This window comes from Athene cunicularia (assembly GCF_003259725.1).
Source record: "Athene cunicularia isolate RWA chromosome 7 unlocalized genomic scaffold, athCun1 chr7_part1, whole genome shotgun sequence".
Classification (NCBI taxonomy): domain Eukaryota; kingdom Metazoa; phylum Chordata; class Aves; order Strigiformes; family Strigidae; genus Athene; species Athene cunicularia.
In genome coordinates this window covers 32,031,600-32,053,397 of record NW_020799107.1, presented here as the reverse complement: position 1 = coordinate 32,053,397, position 21,798 = coordinate 32,031,600, and the positions used below count along the sequence as shown (strand labels likewise).

Below are 21,798 nucleotides of genomic sequence, written 5' to 3'. Positions count from 1 at the left end.
CATCCTATCTCTTTGAACTATAAATTTATTTTAGCCAGTTCTCCGAATCTAAAGGTCACAAAAATAAACCCAACATTTTTCTTTCTCTCGCAATGAGTATGTGCAAAGTATTACTTAGTCTGTCAGGGGCACTAAGTCAGCTATTGACTCTTCTATAACTTGGTGAGGCTGTAAAAGCAATTGAGAAAAAAAATATCATTGTGCATATAAACTAACATTTCTGTTATTACCCAGAGCTTCACCTTGTCGTTAATAGCATAATGGGATATACGTTGTACACCCCAAAGGTCATTTAAATGATGTTGAGTAGAGCAGATAGTCTACAGCTCTAGGTACTGGTGCAGTAAATCAGGCATGCTTACATTGTGCTTATATAAACATTAAAAATAAATTTGTGTATGTTCTAAAATGGGAAGTGTAGACAGTAGTTGCCGTTTACTGTGATTCATACCAGTCATACAGAACTCCAGGCGAGATTTAAGAAATATCCCAAGTATCAGGATCTGAGACTAATACATGGTTCTTTCAGAAGTGAGCTGTATATCAGAGGCTGGGGGACTGGTTTTCTTTTTCCTCTCAAATATGCAAACTGAGTCCAGGACTTCATGCTGCAAATATGGCCATACAACCAGTTTGAGCACTTTGGGGCGGGAATGAAGAAGAATTTTTTTTTTTTTAATATTCCATCAGAACCTTAAATTCACTCATGTGAATTGTATCACAATATAAATGATGAGAATCTTGTGCCTCAGGGTTAAATGAGAGTACTCAGTTGTTTTAATATTCAGAAATGAAAACAATTGCTGCAGCTGTATGTGTCCTAATTTATAACCAAAATGATCGGTTTAACTTTCTTTCCCATGTGCTTTGCTAGTTGGAGCAGATGTATTGTATAGCATTGATGATTAAAAGATATCAGACAAAAAAGGATGAACTTTCAATTAGATTCATGTAGTTATGGATTATGATTATTGTGAAATCCTCCCTGTTAGAATAAGAGCTTCTCTCCCTTGTAACTTATGCTATCAGTCTTCAAATGAAACAGAACAAATCCTCTTCAGTTTGCTAGAGTGCTTGTGAAGGTACTGAGATTATGTGCCGCTTCTTTCCAACGCTAATAATTTTAATCTAAAAATACTCTTGTTAATGCCTATTTTGTACTTCTATTGGCTGCTTTTGACATGAAGTTACACTCACTTGTTGTGATTTAAGGATTAAAGGATAAGTATTTTTTCCTACAGAAATGAAAAAAAAATTACCCAACTGCCTTTATAGACTACTGAAGGGAAAAAATATGCCAGAAGAAAATTGTTTCCTAAGTCAGCGTTTGATGAGCTGCACCCAAAAGTCCTTCAATTTTGATTTATAATTAACAAAGTACCATTTCCCCAGCTTGATATGTGATAGATATTAATCTTTTGATGTACTTGACTTACTGAAACCCATGTAATTCCACAAATAAATTTCTGAGCTATATTTACCTGCTCTGTCAACAATGCAGGGCCTCATTCTATTCTCACATGTTTTACCCGTCTTAGATCAGTAGTTTGTGCCAGCTTAAATCAGTCAGATGTGGTTGCAATTGTTCTTGAAGTACAAGAGATTAGTCTTAAAGAAAAACTTTATCAGTATCAAAGCTGGTATGGAGTTTCATAAATAAAGGGAAATTATTATTTTTAAAAATACATTCTTATATCAGAAACAAAAAGCTATTTCACTCCCTTCAAAATCCATAAAGCAAGCATTCTACATTTTTTTTTTTTAAATTACTAGTAGGATCCAAAGTCCCTTAATTCTACCAGCATTGTAATAAAGACGAAAGTCTAAGGAACTGAAAGTTGTCCAGGCTTCCCTGGGCACATTTCACATTTGTATAAAATATCTGTTACCTTTCTGTTAGAGGAGACTGATCTATTAAATCAAACCATGCAGTATCATTGGTCATATTCTTGGCATAAAGAAAATGAATATATCCTAATGGGGGATGCTGGTGATGTTACTGCATGCTACAATATTAGTTCTCGTCAGACACTACTGGTATTTCTCTAGGCTGGTTTCATCACTCACAGTCACAGAGATACCCATCTGTTTGCACTTTCTTTAGCAGGTTAGAGAGGTTGGTGTCATCACAAAAGATTTATTTTTTTCCTATTAGTAAATCAGAAATTTTACTGGACAAAGCAGTGCCACATCCATCACCAATAAAAGATTGTTTGTTCAGAGCCAGATCTTTCTGCCTTTCCTGGTTTAGGGAGCCGAAGATCAAGGGAGAGGGTTATTTTACGATCTCTGTAATCAAATTCTGTTTTTCCATTCTGAACACCACTGGTACCTCTCATGCCATAGCAGTTAATTTGCAGTATTGTAGACATTTGGCACTTGATATACTTCCGTATGTGTCGGCTCTTTGTTATGTTTACATACTCTATGTTTTACACTGTTCCAGTATCTGCACCGTACTTCTGATTTCACTTTGATTTTACATCAGAGAGACCTCTGTGACCTCATTTGCACCACTGTCAGATCAACATCAAGGTGTGGATTTAAAAGGAGAATAAAATATTTTTAATTAAAAGAATGTGTGTGTTTAAACACATAGTGCTCAGTCTAACACCAGGGGAACGTATTAGTCTTAAATTTTACATTCTTAACTTCTAACTTTGAAATCACTGCTGTCATTATTAGCACTCATCATTGATCACTGTCCATGAAAAATAAATAACTCCAGTAAGAGCTTTGGTCACCAACCCAAGGTTTCATCTCTGGAGCTAACTGTAGGAGTAAGGGACCTCTTACTGCCTGGAACAAATCAAATGATTTTGCTTCAAGACATGAATGAAGAACATAATGGACTCCTTTCATCTCTTATCTAACAGAATTGATGAATTTGCATTAAAAAGAGCAAGGCCTAAATTCCAGTCTCACTCACACCAGTGTAAATCATCAGTGATTCCATTAAAGAATAGCATTACCCTAATGGACTGAGCTGAGCACTGTTCCTGAAAGACACATCTTGAAACCTTCTAAGGTAGGCACAAAACACACAGAACTTTTAAATATGAAATCTGTATGTACCAGTAGATGTATATAAAACACACTTTTCAGCATTCAGAGGGTGCTTTGCAATGAGTAACTAAGCAGTGTTGACATGGTTTATGTAATGAGTTACAAGGCTTACTTGAAGGCAGGAACATTTTGATGGTGTAGTCATTAGTTCTGAAATTGTCTGAGGTCCTTCCAAAGAAGGCATAACAGAAATACCAGATAAATAGTAAATAATAGTCTGTGCCTCTGTGAGGTAGTAGCTCTCAGCTATTCTTGTGGGCTCCAAAACAGGGAAGCATTGCATCTCAGTGCCGTGGCTTCCAGCTCCTAACTCTGACTCAGGCCATTGAAACTCTGTCCATAACTCATCTGCAGAATTTATGTTGGAAGTTTCCAATCCCTTTCGTAAACTATGTTTCAGTGTTTCTCGTTTGTGTATTTCAGGATAAAAATGTACATTTTTTTCAGGCTGACTAGTTATGATGTAATGATGTCTCCTTCAGGGGGAACGTGATGAAATAGCAACTGATGTGGGGTTTGAAATGCCACACAAAGACATTCCATATAAATTTGGACTCATGAAGGACACAGTTTTGCAAATGGTATACCAGTAATCTTCTCACAAGGCCAGGACCACCCTGGCATTTTGGAAATAAACTGTGACCCTTTCCTGCCCTTTGAGTATGTAACTGCCACTGAAAATCTACTCCTGTGCTTGTCAAGATGGAAAGGGAATCTGAGAGTCTTTCTGATGGCTTTCTCCTCCTTGGGGATACCTAATAAAATATTAAGTATTTCAGAAAAATATCAACAGAGGCCTGTACAGTATACTCTATGACCCAAACATAACAACTAAAGTGGTCACAGTGGGAAGAATATGTTTAGATAATTTAAAAGATAAACGGTTTCCAGCTTCACTGATCCATATACTCTGTCAATCCAGAATTTGTTAAGTGCTTCCAATACAGATGATATATTTAGGAAATGATGTAGCTCAGCAATAGAAGACCAATGAAGCCCAAGCCATAAAACCACTAGGGAAGAGGACTCAGCTATATGCCATGAATAATATTTACATTCAATCAGAACATCAAGTACAGATTACATTTCTCTCCTACCAAGAATGTGCCACGTTTTGCTTAAGCAATCACTGTGCCATCATGACTTTTAAGTGATAATAACACCTCAGTCTCCAGCAAATAATCTATGGAGGATACAGGCCCTGTAGTTTTTTACACTGACAAAACAGAGAGCAAGATTATTTCCTCTTAAAAGTTCCAAGCTCATTTGATGATCTAGCTATAATAGCACACGGCTTTTAAAGAGAGCCAACCCTGTTTCCACAAATTTGATAAGATTGCTGTTTTGTTAAAGGCACTTAGAAGCCCTTTAGAACTGTAAGTAACTCATACTAGGCTGATGTCCCGGCTCTATTAAAGCAACACAAGAGTTTTGCTACTAACTGCAAAGCAGGAGTTGAAGAAAAAGGATTCATAAGCAATGCAAAGCACAGTACAGTGCAGGGGATAAAAATAGGGGTGAAAAATACAGACTCATCATTGCTCAGGACAGATTTAAGACTAGTTTCTTAATGTCTTGCTGTTGTTGATGAACAGGTACCTACATAAGTAGTGCCACTCACTTCTCTGGTCTTGCAGAATCAGTTCATGGCCAAACCACGTGAATTTTGCCCCCCAAATTACCTGTCACATGTATAGAGTTAGTTCATTTCTGAAAGGACACAGCAACAGCCTATAGCTGCACACAAACCAACTGATCCTTGGGGAAGCAGGAGAAAATTATCTCTCATGCTAATAATTTATTAGATTAAGAATTTCACAGAATCATAGAATACCCCAGGTTGGAAGGGACCTTGAAAGAACATCTGATCCAACCTTTGATTTCTCAAAGAGAAATTATCTCATATATAATCATAAAAATGCAAAAGACGTAATTTTTTGTTTGTTTTGTTTTAATTTCTATAGGACAATAGGGTAGAACTGCACACTGGAGAGAATCACCAGAGTTGTCTGGTCTGTAAGTGGTGGAACAGCTGATAAATCTTTCATATCACTAAAAAATAACAGTTCTCACTACAGTTTCTCCATGCTAACACACATTGCTTACAGTACTTATAGAATATTGTCTTAAAAATCTCAGATTTGAATCAAGCTATTGGTTTATGAATTTTAAATTCTTCTTAAGCTAATGTAATACCTTGCAGGAAAGGTAATCTTTAAGCCTTCTTCCTTCCTTCTCCCCCAGATACCTCTGGGCAGTTCATAGCTTCCCCTTTTTATTTGTTTGAATGCAAAAAAACAGGGACTTGTTGTCTTCTTCATAGCTATTTATGTCACAGTGTTCAATCTCTAAGTGACCTCAGCTTGCTTCAAAATTCTTGCTCCATTAAACACAATAATTTCCATAATACATCCTCAGAGCCTAAGAGAGGAAAAGATTAAACACAATACTGTTGCTAGCTGAAGTGCCACTATCAAATGTCTGTACTCGCTCATCCTGATACTCTTTCAAAGAAAACTACAAACATTATAAAGGCAAATCTCATGATATGACTGTCCCCAAAATTCCACCATGGAATTCAAAGGGCAGAAGCAAGTGTTTTCAAGAGCCGAAGACACCTACACTGGCAATGAGCTGTAGCTAAATAATAATACTTCAGGAACTGTTGCATTAACAGCATATGCTGTTCAGACAGAAGATAAGCTTCGAATTCTGCACTAATGCTGCTTAGCTTGGATTTAGGGATGCTGACTGCTCTTCTACACTGCTGTCTGAATTCAGCGTACATTGTTTATAGTCTTTCTGCACAGATAAAAGAACACACCATTTATAATTGCTAACCTGCTGGCAGTAGTGAAAAGCCCATTTGGTTAAACTAGACACAAATTAACAGAACTAAGAACTTTTGTGACGTGCCATCTGAAAACTTATTGAAATTCCTTGCTTTTTGTTTTCTATATTAGAAAGAAACTATAGACAGTTGTCAACCTAATCACTTGAAATTGTGGAGAATTCCATAAAAGCATGATTTCACTGAGGGTTTTTATATGTGCTTATATGGTATTAAAATAGATTCATTACTTGGTCTCCAGCAAGGCATAGTTCAGATTGTTTCTTAGCTTTCATATGTAAAGTAACTCATTTTTATGTGTTTACAGCCCCGAACAACATAATTATAGTTTTAGACCATTTAATTCTTGAATCGAATAAAAGGAGAATTTCAGTAAAATATTCAAATTTAAGCTATTTTTTCATTGAAGAAATATTATGGATTTTCTTTTGAAGAAACGTTATGAACTTTATAATCTATTCTTATAGTTCTAAAGAATTCTACATAGATGTTTCAGAGAATTAGACAGGGATGCTTCAGAGATGATCTGTCTTGATTTAGCCTATTTTATATATAACTCTCAGCCTGTTCAAGCTATGAAAGAGTCTGAAGGCCCATGAGGCATCATCAGATAAGAATACAGTTTCTATTAATTTTTTCATCTCTTGCAGTGCTGAGAAGTAAAATATACTGTCAATTCCTGAATAGAGAATATAATTTAGTTTTATGAACTGTATCTTAATACAGTCTTTATTACTGCTGAAATAATACAGTTGCAGACTCAAGTAATTGGAGAAGGTAGAACACAAAGAGGAGAGGTAAAAGTTCAGACCTGAAAGATGAACAAGGGATAATGAAAGAAAGGACAATAAAATAGTTATGAGAGGGTTAAGTGAGTGATCCATGGTGTTTTGAAACACAGCCATACTTCTCCTTTGCTTCCTGTTTTGGTAGCTGGATATTCAGAGAAAAGCACAGGAAAAGCACTTCTAAAAACTGCAGCAGAGAAAGGGTTAGACCTGAAGAATGTAAAGAGCACGGAAAGAGATCTAGTAACAAAGGAGCAAGAGGAGCAAGGCTCCTGTGCAAGGGGTGAGAGCAGATCAAACGCGTTGAGTTTTTCCAACCCCTAGGAGAGAACTTTTCAATTAAATCTTGAAAAATAAACTGGAAGGTAGGAGAGGTGTTTGAGAAAACATTGTAAAAACATAGCTGGTTTATAAATCTCATAAACAATCCAGGAAAACACTGATAAAGAAAAATATTGACAGAGGAAAAAAAAAATCCTTGTTTGGAGAACAAGCTCGTATCTTTGCCATCAGTAATTCTTACACCATTTTTAAAAATACCGTCTCTAGTGACCCCGATGTTAAAATTTCTATTGAAAACTTACAGAAATCATCAGAAAAGTAAAGAAAACCCACAACCAAAAACAAAAACCCAAACCTAACAACCAACAAACAGAGTCTGCAAACAAAGTACACAAAATGCATTCTTTTCCTCAAAGGCCTACTCTTCTGTACACTTATTGTGTTCATTGCCTTCTTGCATGGTTCTTACACTTTGCCTTCATTTGATGCCTTGTCCCAAGAATCCCAAAAGCTGATGGATACCTCTTTGGTATGCAGATTCACATATACCATGTGAAAGTGTCATGTATTAGGATAAGTTTCATATTTAAAACTCTTTCACTTCTTTCAGATTTGAGTGTCATTCTAGAAATCCAGCTTACAGCCTGACACTACTATTATCTACTCGGGACACCTCAAAAGGAGCTCATCATTTAAAGTCTAGGGAGAAAACTGTCTTTATTAATTTATTCTAAATCAGTATTAATGCCTGAACTCTGTTTTTTGTTTGTCTTAGTCTCTAAATTATAATGTTCTCTACTGAAAAAGTTTTATGAATAGAAAAGTGTTCTGTATAAGGAAAGAACTATGTCTAAGAAAAATCTTTCTAAGGTGCTGTTTTGGTATTTGTTGAGTGTGAAAAGGATTATCTTTATGTTTTTCTTGACATCTCTTAGATCAGGCTGAAATGTTCTCTAACATGTAGTCAGTAATATAATTTTTACACTCATGAACTGTTTGCTTCCTGACTGAGCATCTCAGAACTCTCATTTTCTTTAAATACATCAGTTAATTAATTAGATGCCAATTATATTGTTCTGAAAACTTAGAGGCAAATGAACCATACAGTGATGCAAACAAATACAAAAGACCTTTTAATGTGATGTAAGCAGACACACTATCTCTTCTTGAGGTAGCATTTTCTCATATAGTCACAGGGATTTCAACATCCCAGAACTGCAAAAGGACCTCCTTGGGGTCTAGACCTCATTCCATTTATGGGAATCATTTACTCTGAATACAAGGAGATTTGTAAACAAAGTTTAGTGGGTGAGCTGGCTGAAGATCCCAGGTTTTGTCCTCCATGAAAAGCATTGTGTTAGAGCAGAATGATTTTGTATTTCATACACACAAAACAAATTTGCGTTGCAAATTATGAATGGTGTTACAGAATTGTTATGTGCAGCTGCAGCCACATTTCACAAACAAAAGAGTCTGAAGCAGAGCAATAGTTATAATCAGAAGTGGCTGAGTGATGCAGACTCCACAGAATATTCCCTGTTGCTCATGATTTTGGTAGGTGAACGGAAAGAAAACTGCTCACCAGGTAGCAACACTGGCAACACCATCTCATTTTCCGTCAGGCTGAAACACAGCTCAGAGACAGTAACTAGATGTTCACCTTTTAATTTCATCATTAAAGCATCAAGGGAGTAAATTTACCCATCACAGAAGTGGTGGTTTGGGAGAACAGATTTTACTAAGCCTGAACGTGCCCGTACAGATGGATAGAGAATTGTGCGACAGCTTTGCTCATGTGCTGACCTGTCTGGATGTCAGGCGTGCTGGGCACCACAGGCTCTCTCTTCTGTTAGCCCAGCACAAGCCAAACAGCCTGGCTGGTTTGTCCTGTCTGCCTATGCACAGCTAGTGGCTCGCATGCAGCCCCACATCATTTCCTGATTTGCAAATTCCAGACCTGGGCACCTCTTAGATAAACATTATTACTCATATCCCTTATTTCCACATTTTTTCAAAGCTGGGATTAGCTGTTGCCTGTACGTACTTCCAACATATTTATTGTGTGTTCCTAAACTCTTTTACATCACATATGACTTTTCAATTATTGACATAAAAACAAGTAAAGAATCATGACCTCTAAACTTAAGCTCCTATCTAAATTTACAATAAAATCCCAATCTCAATGAGTCTTTAAAATGCTTTTGTTTCTACAAAAATAATCCTGGAAAAAATGCCCATTGTGAAACTTGGGAAGCTGAAGCTGTACCTCACTTAAAGGAGCTGAGGAATTTTTTCTGGGAGTTACTGCTTGTGATTGTAAGATAAGGGACATCGGTGACTGGAAAGTCTGACCAATATCTGAAAGTGGGGAAATTCTGGATGCTTGAGAGGAAGGAAGGGAGAATCAAAGCTATATTTCTGAATATTTGGAAGAGGGAAGACATTAAGGTATGCTTGGATGGCTAAACAGAAGATTTAGGAATTAAACACACTCTGATTAAAGAAGAAAGTTATGCCAGAACTTAATCAAATAAACCAGCAGATTAAGAATTGATGAATAAACAGAATTTCCCTAGAGCTTCTTATTGACAGCTACTCTATTTCCCCTTTCTCACCAAGTAAATACAGAAAAAAAAATATGAATGTGGAAAAGTAGAGAGAGAAATGGGGTGATCTTTAATACTCTGATAACAAGACTTCTTAGACCAGTGTAATTTTTCTATTCTTTCTTGACATTTTAAATAAGATTTATGTCCCGGTAGATGTTTCAAATTTTAAATGATGACCCACATAGTGTAATATGTCAGAAGAGCATTTCTCTGTCGTCATTCTTCTGAATGAGAAATGTGCTAGACAGCATGTACTACTAAATGTTAATAGCTTTAAAACTACACAAATTGTAAATTTATTGAACTGTGTTAATAATGAGATGATTTCTTAAACTATTCACAGAATTCTGAAATAGTTGTAACCTGACCGGAATTAAAGGTGCCCATAATCCTCTGAACTGACAGGTGATCTTTCTAAGGAGAAAGGGAGCCACTCTCTACCTGGTTTAGGTATTTTATTAGATGAAAAGAGAGAACAGCACTTGAGATTACATTGCGATGCTCATAGTGTCTCCCTCATCTCATTACATGAAAAAGTTGCATTCAAAAAACAAAAATGTAAGCTTCTAACGCTAATAGCTGCAAAGAGAAGCATGGCAATGAAAAGGTAATAAATATTCATTTCTACAAGAAGCTTAAGCAAGTGTTTGAGACGTCAGGTGCTAGTTGTAGGTCAGGATGGGGCTGTATCCAAGGCACATGGCTTGGGAAGGAAGGTGTGGAGGTGCATAATTTTAAGACCAGCAAAGTCCTGGGTGAATGGCACAGAGGACTATGGTAACCGACCTGGTCCACCCTGTCCCAGGCAGAGTATGAAACGTGTGCTGCTTCTCTAGGAACAGAAATGTTTGGGGTTAGAAGGGCATGTGATTTCTCTTAATTCAAGTCTGAAAGCTTATAAATAAAAATTAAAAAAAAAAAAAAAAAAAAAAAAAAAAAAGGAAAAAAAAAAAAAAGCCAGAAACTCGGGAGAGAGAAAATATATTAGATTTTTGTTCTGTGTTTCAGTGTTGATCTGTCACCCTGGGTTTAAGAGACTGTTGAGTGTCTTCTCTGTGAGCTGCTGTTTTCACTAGCCTATATTGTCATTTTATTACCTTCAGAATGAACACGATCCTCTTCAACTACAGATATCTAGAACTTCACTATAAAACGCAATTCAAGTGAGAGAAGAAATCAGAATTTGTTGTACCTTAACAATGCCATGATGTTGTTGGCAAGCATGAACTGGAGACTGGTTATGACGATTCTGATTTATGAGCTTAGTGTGAGCAGCACAAAATACCTGAACGCTGGGCAAACCGAAGCCTGGGGGTTCTCATGTGGGGGAATTCCTGCACCACATAGACGGGAAGTGTCCTTGTGTTGAGTTGTATGAGGGATGTTAAACTTCTGCCTCAGAAATTTGCCCTGTCACCCTTGTTCTAATCTTCCCCAGACAGAGGGACAACAGAGGAATCCATCTTCTCAGGGCCTGATCTATATGGTATTACGCTGTGCTTACAGTGGTGTAACTCCATCGATACGAATGGAGCACCTGCCATGCACAGCTGGAGCAAAGCAGCAGGTTCTCGGTCTCTTATCTACCTCTGTGAAAAATAAACTCAATCGTTCCACTGCTGCACATTTCCCCATTAGTATAGGCAGAAATACTGACAGGTAGTGAAAATGTATTTTTGTATAGTCATATAACCCTGAGCACTTTGCCTTGTCATTTTTTTGTTATTTTCATCCAGTCCAATATGTAATCACACACTGGCATCACAGAGAAACCAGATTCACGCAATCACAGTTCTGCATTGATAATGGGTTATACATTTGAAGATATTGATCGACTGCAAGGAAAATAAATTGAAGTAATACAAGATTTGAGAAAGCTGCTGACTACAGACAACTGAGTCTGCAATCTTTTGGTACACTTCTTTGTTTTAGCTTATTTAGACATCTGGAAAACTGCAGAAAGGAATTTTCAGGTATTCCAGAAAAAAATCTAGCATATCCAAATCCGCACTAAATTGCACAGCATCATATAAGTAAAAATCTGAAATAATGAAAGCTGAGAGGACAGTAGTCAACACATTTGAATGGTGCCAATATCTTATGAAGTTTGGTGGCCTCTGCAGAGTGGGTGAGGGACCATGATCAGTATATATCATAATGAGCAACCAACCAAAATGTATCACAAGTCTTGACTAGTAATATTACCTGAGGTGTAAAAAATGCATTATCATAGATACACTCAAACAGCACGCTCCCCCTTATAGGGAAAGCTGAAGCTTGTTTGCAGGATGGGCATATCACCTATATCATCTGATAAAGAAATAAAAGATTTCCCTTTCTCAGCTAGTCAGTCTGATCCCCTTACTAGTTGCTAAAATTTAGTCAGGAGGAAAACTCATTTATTTATGACACAGTGGAAGAAGCTCAAAGCTATAATCAGGGCTCAGTTTGGAAATTTGTCAGAGAGGTCATTCAGACCTTCACTGTCATTCCTGTTGATTTCTGGTCCCTGAATCAAATTTTCCAAAAGCAGTAATGATCATCTATTACTGATAATTTTCTATGGGGATATTTCTTACATCTTTCTCTCATTCATTTTTAAAAATCCTTTGACTTCTATCCTCTCATGCGCTTTTTGCTGATGTCCTCTCTGCTTCACCATCTCTTTTCTTCCATTCTGTGTACCTTATCATTCATCATCCTTACTTTGGACAGTAAAATCCATGTGTTTACCCACTGCTTTACTCAATATCATGTATTTACCTACTGATTTCCATATCGTGATTCAGTACCATTGTAAAATTCCAAAACCTTATGCTTCAGGGAAATAAAAACTCATCAGCCACCAGTAGAATGACACTATCAGCCAAATAAACACAACTTTGGATGACAGGATTTACTTTGACCTAGTCAATGCTCTAACTTTCATTTTGACTTTTGCCAAACCTTGTAATCTTTTTCCTTGCTAACTATGGCTAATTTCAGCATCAATAGGAGTTTTAAGAACATGATTAATATTTACATTTAAAAGGAAGAGGTGCATCCTGCATGAGGTTAACCCTACAACCAAGTGAGGTTTTTTGTTCAGGATCCAAGATATTCCATTTCCTATGGAGTGAGTATGCCAGAACCGGTTAAAAATAGCTTATTCCATTCATTAGAGTCAGCAGATGACCATTAATCTTCCTGAAAGCATTGATTCAAACTACTCGTCCCCACTTTCAAGGCCCTTCACAGACTGCCCTCTCCCCATCTATCATCCCTCCTTACACAACTGAAAAGGTGGCTGGCTTTGTAACAAGCGGGTGACAGTTACAAACCAGCAGTCTCTCTTACATGCTGCCCCTCACGTCTGGAGGGAGCTGTACACAGCATTAACAAAGCTTTTCCATTTGTCTCCTTTAAATGCTTCCCTAAAACTTTCCTTTTCCATAAGGACTACAAAAGCATTACGTAGTTATACACTGGTATAATGGGACTAGAGTCTCTCTAAGACACGATCTTACCAAAGAACTGTCTTAATATTGTTTATGTCTCCAGCTCCGATATCTATCTGTCCCAAACTACAATGTCTTATCTTACTCCTCGACTACAAGAGCTTGAATGTAAAGTCCACATTATGTACTCTCTAGCAGAACATTTCCCAGCACCCTGTTGCAATAGAGACAGTTAATAAGAAAAAAATATTAGCTCACGTGATCAAGAATGCAGTGTGCACCCAGGAAAGGTGTACAATGCCAAAACCTCATGGGCTAGTGTAAGCCAAAATTAGTAAACCAGCATGGCAACTGTTCTTGCCTGGCTGCTAATTAACCCCTGTAAACCCAGGGCTGCACCTCAAAGAATAATGCCTGACCTTCAATAAGACTTACTACATTAGGCTCAATGTGAAGCCAACATAAATATATTTCATCTAGTTCATGAGCTGCCACCCTGTATGTTTTGGTATGGGAGTTCCCTGTGCATACAGTGCTGGTATTACCCATAGCAGAGAACACCTTGCCATTTCCGTGCCAGCCAGCATTAATGCGTCCTCCACATATATGACAGATTAACTCTTTTACTTCTAGAATTGATGTTTGCTCTTAAACAAAATGTTCACTGCAGTTCCTTTAAACTCTAGACCAGCAAATCTGGCTAATACATATCTTCCTTCTGCCCTAGTTTCAGGATCTTCCCAAAGCCATGTGGATTTTGCTGGAAGAAATATTGAAGATGCAAAAGGTTCTCACCAGGAAGATGTTTTAAAGACATCAAGAAATATATATTCCCTTCTTTCCCAACTCCAAATTCCAAGACAAGAAACTACATACTTTTTGGAAAGAAACTCCACAGCCATTAAAACTCCATCCCTTACAATTAAAAGGAATACTTCGCAAGCTCAGACTTTGTCAGCAAAAAAAAATGATATGGAGTCCACAGCACTTGGGAAACAATCTTTTCTTGAAAAAAGAAGTGGTACACATACTATTCTTCTGCATGAGGAGCCAGACCCCAGAGCCACAACTGTCAGCGTGACAAGCCATACCACTCCTTATTTTAAACAACACAACCCAGGTGCAACACGGACTGTTGCTTCTCATCACAACACAAATGCAAGTTTATTCTTTGCAAGGCCACATGCTGTTCAGCAAACTCGTTCCAAGTACACCTATTCTCCCAGAAAATGGCCCGGTCGAGTCACAGTCTTGAAGACTAAACCACCCCAAGATTTCCCAACAGAGCATCAGAGAGCATCTCCTTTGGCAACACACATCACCTCCTCTTTCCATTTCATAGGTTCTGCCCTTGCTACAGCTCCCTGGAACGCTGGTGTCCCAGCAGGGTCTGCTCCCCAGGCAAGGCTTCCAGCACAGACCACAGCAGTCAAAAAGGCATACAGCACAGCAATGGATCATGTGGAACTGCCAAAATCCAGCAGCGGGACACATCAGAAAAACATTTGTACTAATACACCGTGCTTTACTGGTGTGCAGTGCGAGCTGGCCGAAGATGGAGGATTTAAATGTGGACCTTGTCCCACTGGCTACAGTGGTGACGGAATTACTTGTGAAGGTAAGGAGGAAAACCCTCTTTCAAATTCTTTTATAACTTCAAATCTAATAACTCTCTAAAGTAAAAAATAATTTTTATTATAAATTTGGAGACTTTTCTAGCTGGGATCATTCTTTTTTTCAAAGCCAATTATATTTCGGAATAATAGACAAAGATTCTATAACTTTGAAAAAGCTCTTTCTGCTTACAAAAATGACATATTTATTTGATAATATCTAATCTATTGAAACCAGGGACAGATTGTGATCTTGCTTACCCTTGTTTAAGGCCAGATTCATTCTACTAAAGTCATTACATTTGAAAACATATAAAAATTCTGTGGGAAAGAGTAAAATTGACTCACATTTCTCTACACAACACATATTGTAGGAAAAACTAATTGTTCTGCTGCCTTAAAAATTACTTTAAAATATCTACCTAATATCTTAAATACAAAACTGAACTTGTCATCTGAAATGTATAGCACCAGAAGGGTTTTCACAATATATTGAGTTATTTATTAGACAGCTTAGAATACCTCCACGAAACAATAGTATTATGCACATTGTTGAAGCAATTAATTCCCTGACTTAGCTATCATTAATTACACCTTTTATTGAAATTCCTCTGATGTTGATATCTTAATTGGCCTTTCACTACACAAAGCAAAAGCATTTGCATCATCTATTTCATTCTCTTTCGCGTATGGTTTCTGACGCTCTGTGCGCAGAGCAGACAGGCGTAGGGGGTTCTCAGCCCTGATGCTCTGCAGAGGACCTTGCAGGAATTCCTTGCTGTAAGTATGGCATCGTGGTGGTGTAAAGCCCCTAGCAATACTGCAGCCTTCTGAGCTCAGAGCAGTGCTGGAGATATATTACAAAATGTGTTAAGAAAAGGTTACTATAATCTTGGGTGCTATAATTTTTGCCTGTTTTCACATTTCTGAAATGCCCCTACTAAAAGGACTTAAGGTTACTTGGCGCAAAAAGACTCTGTCTTTGACCTCTGTTTGATACCTGGAGCTAGAAGAGTACCAAGTAGCTCCTAGCACTGGCAAGTCCAAAGCAAGTTTGACCACAGAACAGCCTCCCCTCGAAGACCAGGCCCATGTACATATGAATATTTACGAATATGGGTATACGGCTGCTCTGTGTATATTTAATGTGCCCATCAGTCTAGTCCTTAAAACATAAATCTACCTCTGCCTTTTACTGTCTCACAAGCCAACATGTTTTCTTCAATTACTGGTACTACTGAAAATCTCTCTGGAGAGTCCTTAGGATGAAATACTTTATTACTAACATCATTCTCTGTCTCAGGGCTTGATGACACAATACACAAACATCCTTTATTTGTCTCTTGTCATTGACTATGTCACCTGACTCGGTAATAAGCCTGTCTGCTCCTCACTTCTGCTTCATCCCGAGCCCCTCTGCGCACCTGTGAGTAGCACCCTGGAGCATGGCCAGAAGTGTGAAGAGATCCCATTGTACCTCCAGCCATTGATGTCTCTTCCCATGTCAGATGCAAGCTAATTCATCATGACAGATGAAGCTGAAAGATGAGGATAATTCCTTGGATTAAGACCTGTTCTAACCTCACCTATCAGCACCTTACAGTAATGCTTCCACAATTGTACCAACTTCCCTCAAAGAACAGGAGGCAGCAAAATGGAGCAAATGATCAAAGCTTAGAGACCAACGTCTGCAAAATCTTCAGGCTTCAATGCAACCTCTGTGGCAAGTGAGCAAAATAGTTGACAGACTCAGATACTAGTGATAGTTGTCACCATCCTATTCGATATCAAAATTCATGGAGATAAAAGAAACAGCCCATCTGTAGCAAGTTTTAATACCTGTGGAGCTTGAGGGGATGTGACCTTTGTTTAATAAGAGCATCTGAAAATACTCTAAGATAATAAATACTTTACCAAGTGATATTTATCTTGTGACAGAATGTACTTTTTTTTTCCAGTTGTGCAGATTCAAAATCAGGCTTGGAGGACCAGTAAGAAAAAAATAAGCAGCATCCTGAAAATAAATTTCAAAGTAAATCATACCATATTTTATGTCTGTAATAATCTTATCCCTTTGGATAAGCACCTCAGTCTTCCTGTTATGATTTAGTTGGAAGTCTTCTCCCTCTACTCTGTCTTCCTGCTTTGGGAATCACAGCCTTACAGGAGTCCAGGCTGGAAGACACCTCCGGAAATCATCAGGTCTAAGCTCCTACCTTCTTTTGAAAGTTCATAGCTAGATGTCAGTGTCTTTGGCTTACATGCAGGCATCTAAACTGAGATATATTCAGATGCTTTTAGCAATTTCCATTTAGATCCCTCCCTTCATTACTGACAACTTTGCCATCTGTAAAAAGTAGGACCTTGCTTTTGCCTATCTTGCTTTGGCATAATAAGCATTACAGAATCTTAATTCTTTCACTTCTGGCAGCAGTTACTTACTCTGCAGATGGGGTGAGATGAAGTAGATCCTCAAAGCTCTACTCATCACTCCCATGACCTTTCCTACAGCTGACCAGCTTCCCAGCTCGTAGAGCTTTTTCACCTTCCTGCAAAAGGCAGTATCACTATTTATTAGTGGCCTATTGTTAAGACTAGTCTTAAAAACAGGCAAAGCCTTGAACAACTTCATTTCAGAGTAGTACTTTGGAGACAGTCAACATCACCTACACAATAGTAAAAATGAAGTAGAGGAGATAAGGCCTACTGTAGTCCACTGGATTCTCCCACACATTCTCTTGCAGAAGATGTTCACTGGCATTAGCCAAGAGTTCCTCTGCTGATGAGGGAGGTTACTAAATACCTAATTTTCACTTTGATTGCCCTTTTCAAAGATATATACCGTAAAGCCAGTGGATTACTCTGGTACACTCCTAACAGTTTTACAGGGCAGCACTTATCACCTTCCAAAGCACACTGCAGAAGTGTCGTAACACAGAACTTTAAATGTTTCAGCTCAGTATGCAAATCAAATAAAAACCTAGCCCTTTAATAATGCATAACTGGTATAACAGGATTGTTTTCAGAACGTTTCTGATATTTTGTCTAATGGCACATGTAATGCAGCACTTTGTAATATTTGAGGCTAATGCTCTGAAATATTTGTCAGTGGTGTTAGTTCACCTTAGAGCAAATATTCATTGTCCTGCCTCTGTTCCCCAACCTACAACAGGGACACAGGCCTGCACTTTCAAAGATACTGTATCCACTGGACAAGGAAATAATTGCTGTATTTTCCCTGGGCTTGGTTTATTCACCAGGGTCTGTGCATGTGGCTCTGAGAGCAGCTGTTGTATGTCTTGAGCTCCTTAGGGTGCTGTAAGGTGGAACATGTCCTTTCTATTCGATAACAAGGTTGAAGTTAACAAAAAATTCTGCTCTGAGCGTCATTGTTGTGATTGTTTCTGAGAGACCTTGACCCAAAGACTAAAGAAAGATAACAATCTAAGCCTAATTTCTGGTCATCCTTATTTTTATTTCTCTAACCCCAAGTTCGTTTGATTGGGAGTGTCTGGTTACTAAAACTGTAAAATTTAAAACTCAAAAACTCAATTCCATAGAATACAGACAATTATTTAAAACCATTTTGGATTAGGTGATTGTTAATGACTAGTATCTTTCTAGTTTTATAGAAGTCATAATAGTTCCTCAGAATTCCTATGGAAGATAAAGTCATGCTACTTTAGAAATATTTTCTTTAAAATATTAAGTCAGTAAAACTCTGGGATATTTTATAGGCTTTGAACCATATTTTCTAAGTGAAAGGGAAGTCTAGAACAGTAGTAGTCATGCTTTCTGCCCAAGAAATAGAGCAGCATTGCCTTGACATTACAAAACCACTGTTCAAACAAAATAATTTTCAAAATAACATGAAAGGTGGAGAAGTTAGGAAATTATTATGACCTCAGGATGAACAGCTGGATGAAACATGCAAAAAAGATCAGGTAGCTGACATCATCTGTTCTAACATTTTTACATCCTAAAAGCTCTGCCGTATCAGACCAAAAGTCCTTGCCCTATCTCCAATAGCTACCAACAGCTGATGTCTGGCAGTGTATGGGAAAGATATGGAGATGCTGTCCAGAATAGTCCCTCAGCAAGTTACGGATCATGTGCTTCAAAAAGCTCGGGTGATGCCTTTGAACAGAACCCTCTCAACCTTTCCAGGCCACGTCTGGTTTTGCAGTTTTCTATCCTATCCCCTCAAGTCATGTCTTTCCCAAAGACCTGATCTACTCACTTGTTATAACTATAGCAAGTATATAACTTTGGTTATTCCTATCACCTTTTTCTCCATCTTTTCTAAGCTGGGGGATCAGACCTGAACACGGTATTTAAGATGCAGCTCACCGTGGATACAGACCATAATAAAGTCTGGCATTTTGTGCTCTGCTCATTTCTTACCGATTCCTAACACTTTATTTTCTTTTTTGACTGCAGATGAGCACTCAGCTGACATTTCACAAAACAAAATCCATTAGTACAACCTAACCAGAACCGTTGTATGCATTTGTATTCCCAATTTATTCAGTCAAGTTAATTTTGTTAATTTTCTATTTGCTATGATGAGTATTTACTTCATAACTGGGCTCTGGACTGCAGGACTATTTAAATATGCACAAGTTATTTTAATTGCAATATTACATACTTTAACCCTATGCTTTATTTCCTTTATCTGTGTATCTTAAATGCAAAAGAAAAGCTTCAGACCACAACCTTCCAAAAGGAAAACCAATAACTCGGTAACTTTCTTTTCCCTTTTTTTTTTTTTAACCTCCCTTGGGCTGCACATATTCAAACTTCATCTGTGCATTTAGGAAATTAGATTAAAGCATCTTTGAAAGAAAAGAAATGTACAATGATTGTATGAAACAAGATAGACCATGCTCCTTCCAGTGAAGTCTGGCCTGACCTGACTGGTTTTCAAATTTTTAAATGGAACAGCAGGTAATGCTCTCACGCCCCTGAGCCTTGTTTTAGTGGCACACGTCTGGGACGTCCTGTGCTGGATGGCACAGGGTGTTTACTCGCTGTTGAGATGTTAAGCAATAACTCTGTCCTGGAAGCCATTTGCTGATTAGGCTGTTGGAAATGGAGGAAACAACAGAGCATCTGTTATTCCTCAGTACCCCCAAAGTTACCATAGAGAAACTTATAAAAAGTGCATGATCTCATTTTAACGGGGGAAAAAAAAAAAAAAAAAAAAAAAGTTTTCAGATATTTCCCAAAAAGCCTTTTCAAAGAAAACAATAATGGACTTCTCCATTTTCACCTCCAGATTTTAAATTATAAACATAAACATACGTACATTTGACAGCAAGATTGACCATTTGCAGCAATGTTTTCCTCTTTACTGTTATTTTATACCATCCAAAACCGCTTAGTATAAAAACACTGCAATACCTTTGTACAATTTACAAATGTTTATGGAAAAAAATATTCATTCCCAAAGATGAAAGATAGAAGTTTTAGAAAAGAATTTGACACAAACAGTATATTTCTATTACAGAGGGAAATGTCTTTTAGGTGAATATTACTCTGGCTCCCACATTTCATTTAGTGTTCAGTTTTTATCTTTTGCTATTCATCAGAAATAGAATGGTTTTAAACATTTTACTATTAAATGTCACCATGAGAGCTAAATGTTTTAATATCCAGAAGACCATGTTCTTTTCTGACAGTTCAGATGCATCTCGCAATGTGTAAAGGCCAGATGGAAAGTATTCTATTCAAACGGACACATTCACTTTAAGTGCTACATACAAAACACGCTGAAATAAAGCATAATATGTTTGAATGCCACTGTGCTTGGCACAGCACTTAGGCACCTGGAGGCTTTATGCAATCATCATCCTACAGGAAAGGCAATCACATTTCACATACTTCAAAAAGAGTGCTACATTTTTCCCAGGTTTTGTGGTTTTCTGTCTCCATGAAGAGAATATTAACCAATTTTACCTACTTTTGTTAACCTTACTGTTAATTTCTAATTGCAAATAAATCCCTTTATAAACAATTCCTGTGCTTACCCAAGCCCTGAAGAATGGAGATGTCTCAGGTGGATGCGCATGCAGCGGGCAGGTCAGCACCATCCTTTGAAAGCCCTGCACCTGTCATTGACTTCAGTGAGATCTCGAGCAAGCTCCTGGTGGTTTATAAATATAGTGCTGTATTTTTAAAGGAATAACAAATTTATTCGAAAATGGGTTCAATGTTTTTCCTTTTCTTCCACTTTCCATTTCACCATGGACTACTACCTGCTGTTCAGCCTAATAACGTGAGACCCCGAGCTGCCCAAGCCTCTAACCTGCTCCAACAGCTGCTACCAGTGGCTGAATTAGAAAAACTTTAAGAAAGTTTAACATTAACTGCTTAAATGGGTCTAAATCTAATCTATTTAGTTGTCCAGACAATGTTCATTTTTTTTATTTTTTTTTTTTCTCACAGATGTACACTTCAAATTCCAGCTAAACACATGCTGAAATGCAAATGTCTAAACTTTACAGCACATCAAATCAAAACTAGATTTAGCTTAATGACATTCTCAGCATGTATAGTGTGGGTCTAAACTATATCTAGTGAGTTTTCTGTTCTCAAGCATGTCAAAACCTGAAGTTATTTTAATGCAGCATTGAAAATGTCACAGTTAAAACTGTATGGTGATCAGAAATGTAAATACTAAAGTACCTGAACAGCAGATCTAATATCAAATATATTTCTTTAATGTTGTTTGTGTCGGAATTGTTTATTTAAAAGTACTTTCTTGGAGTTTGTCTTTTTATCTGCAATTGAAAAATGTGTGGTGGCTTTCTCTTTTTGTTTTTTGGATGGCAAAGTTCACATGCAATGGCTTTATCTGAAAGCTTGGTGATAATCACAAGAGGTGAGGAGGCCTTCAACACATGAACTTCGTTTAAATTATGTGGTGTCACTAGTATCTGTCCTTCATTTAGCTTTCCAATTACAGAGTCCATTTTCCAGGTTTAAGAGCAAAATGTGGTACATTAGGGTTTTTTCCCTTGTAAAAATACTTAAAATGAAAGATGCTTTGTTTCAGATCTCTTTAGCTTCGTTTTGCATTTTCCTTGGAATAACCTTGCTTAGCTTCATATCCATTATAAAAGACAAAACTCTGCCAGTAAAGTGTGCCAA

The 21,798-nt window shown here is 37.5% G+C and overlaps 1 protein-coding gene across 1 annotated transcript in view; it reads left to right on the top strand.

Moving 5' to 3' along the window:
* The window catches only part of LOC113482230 (von Willebrand factor D and EGF domain-containing protein-like), a 184,612-nt gene that overhangs the window by 125,018 nt on the left and 37,796 nt on the right, over nt 1-21,798 (top strand). The window contains exon 22 of the mRNA XM_026852691.1: nt 13,761-14,651. Within this exon, the coding sequence (XP_026708492.1) occupies nt 13,761-14,651 (891 nt within the window). The remainder of the gene's footprint in view (nt 1-13,760; nt 14,652-21,798) is intronic.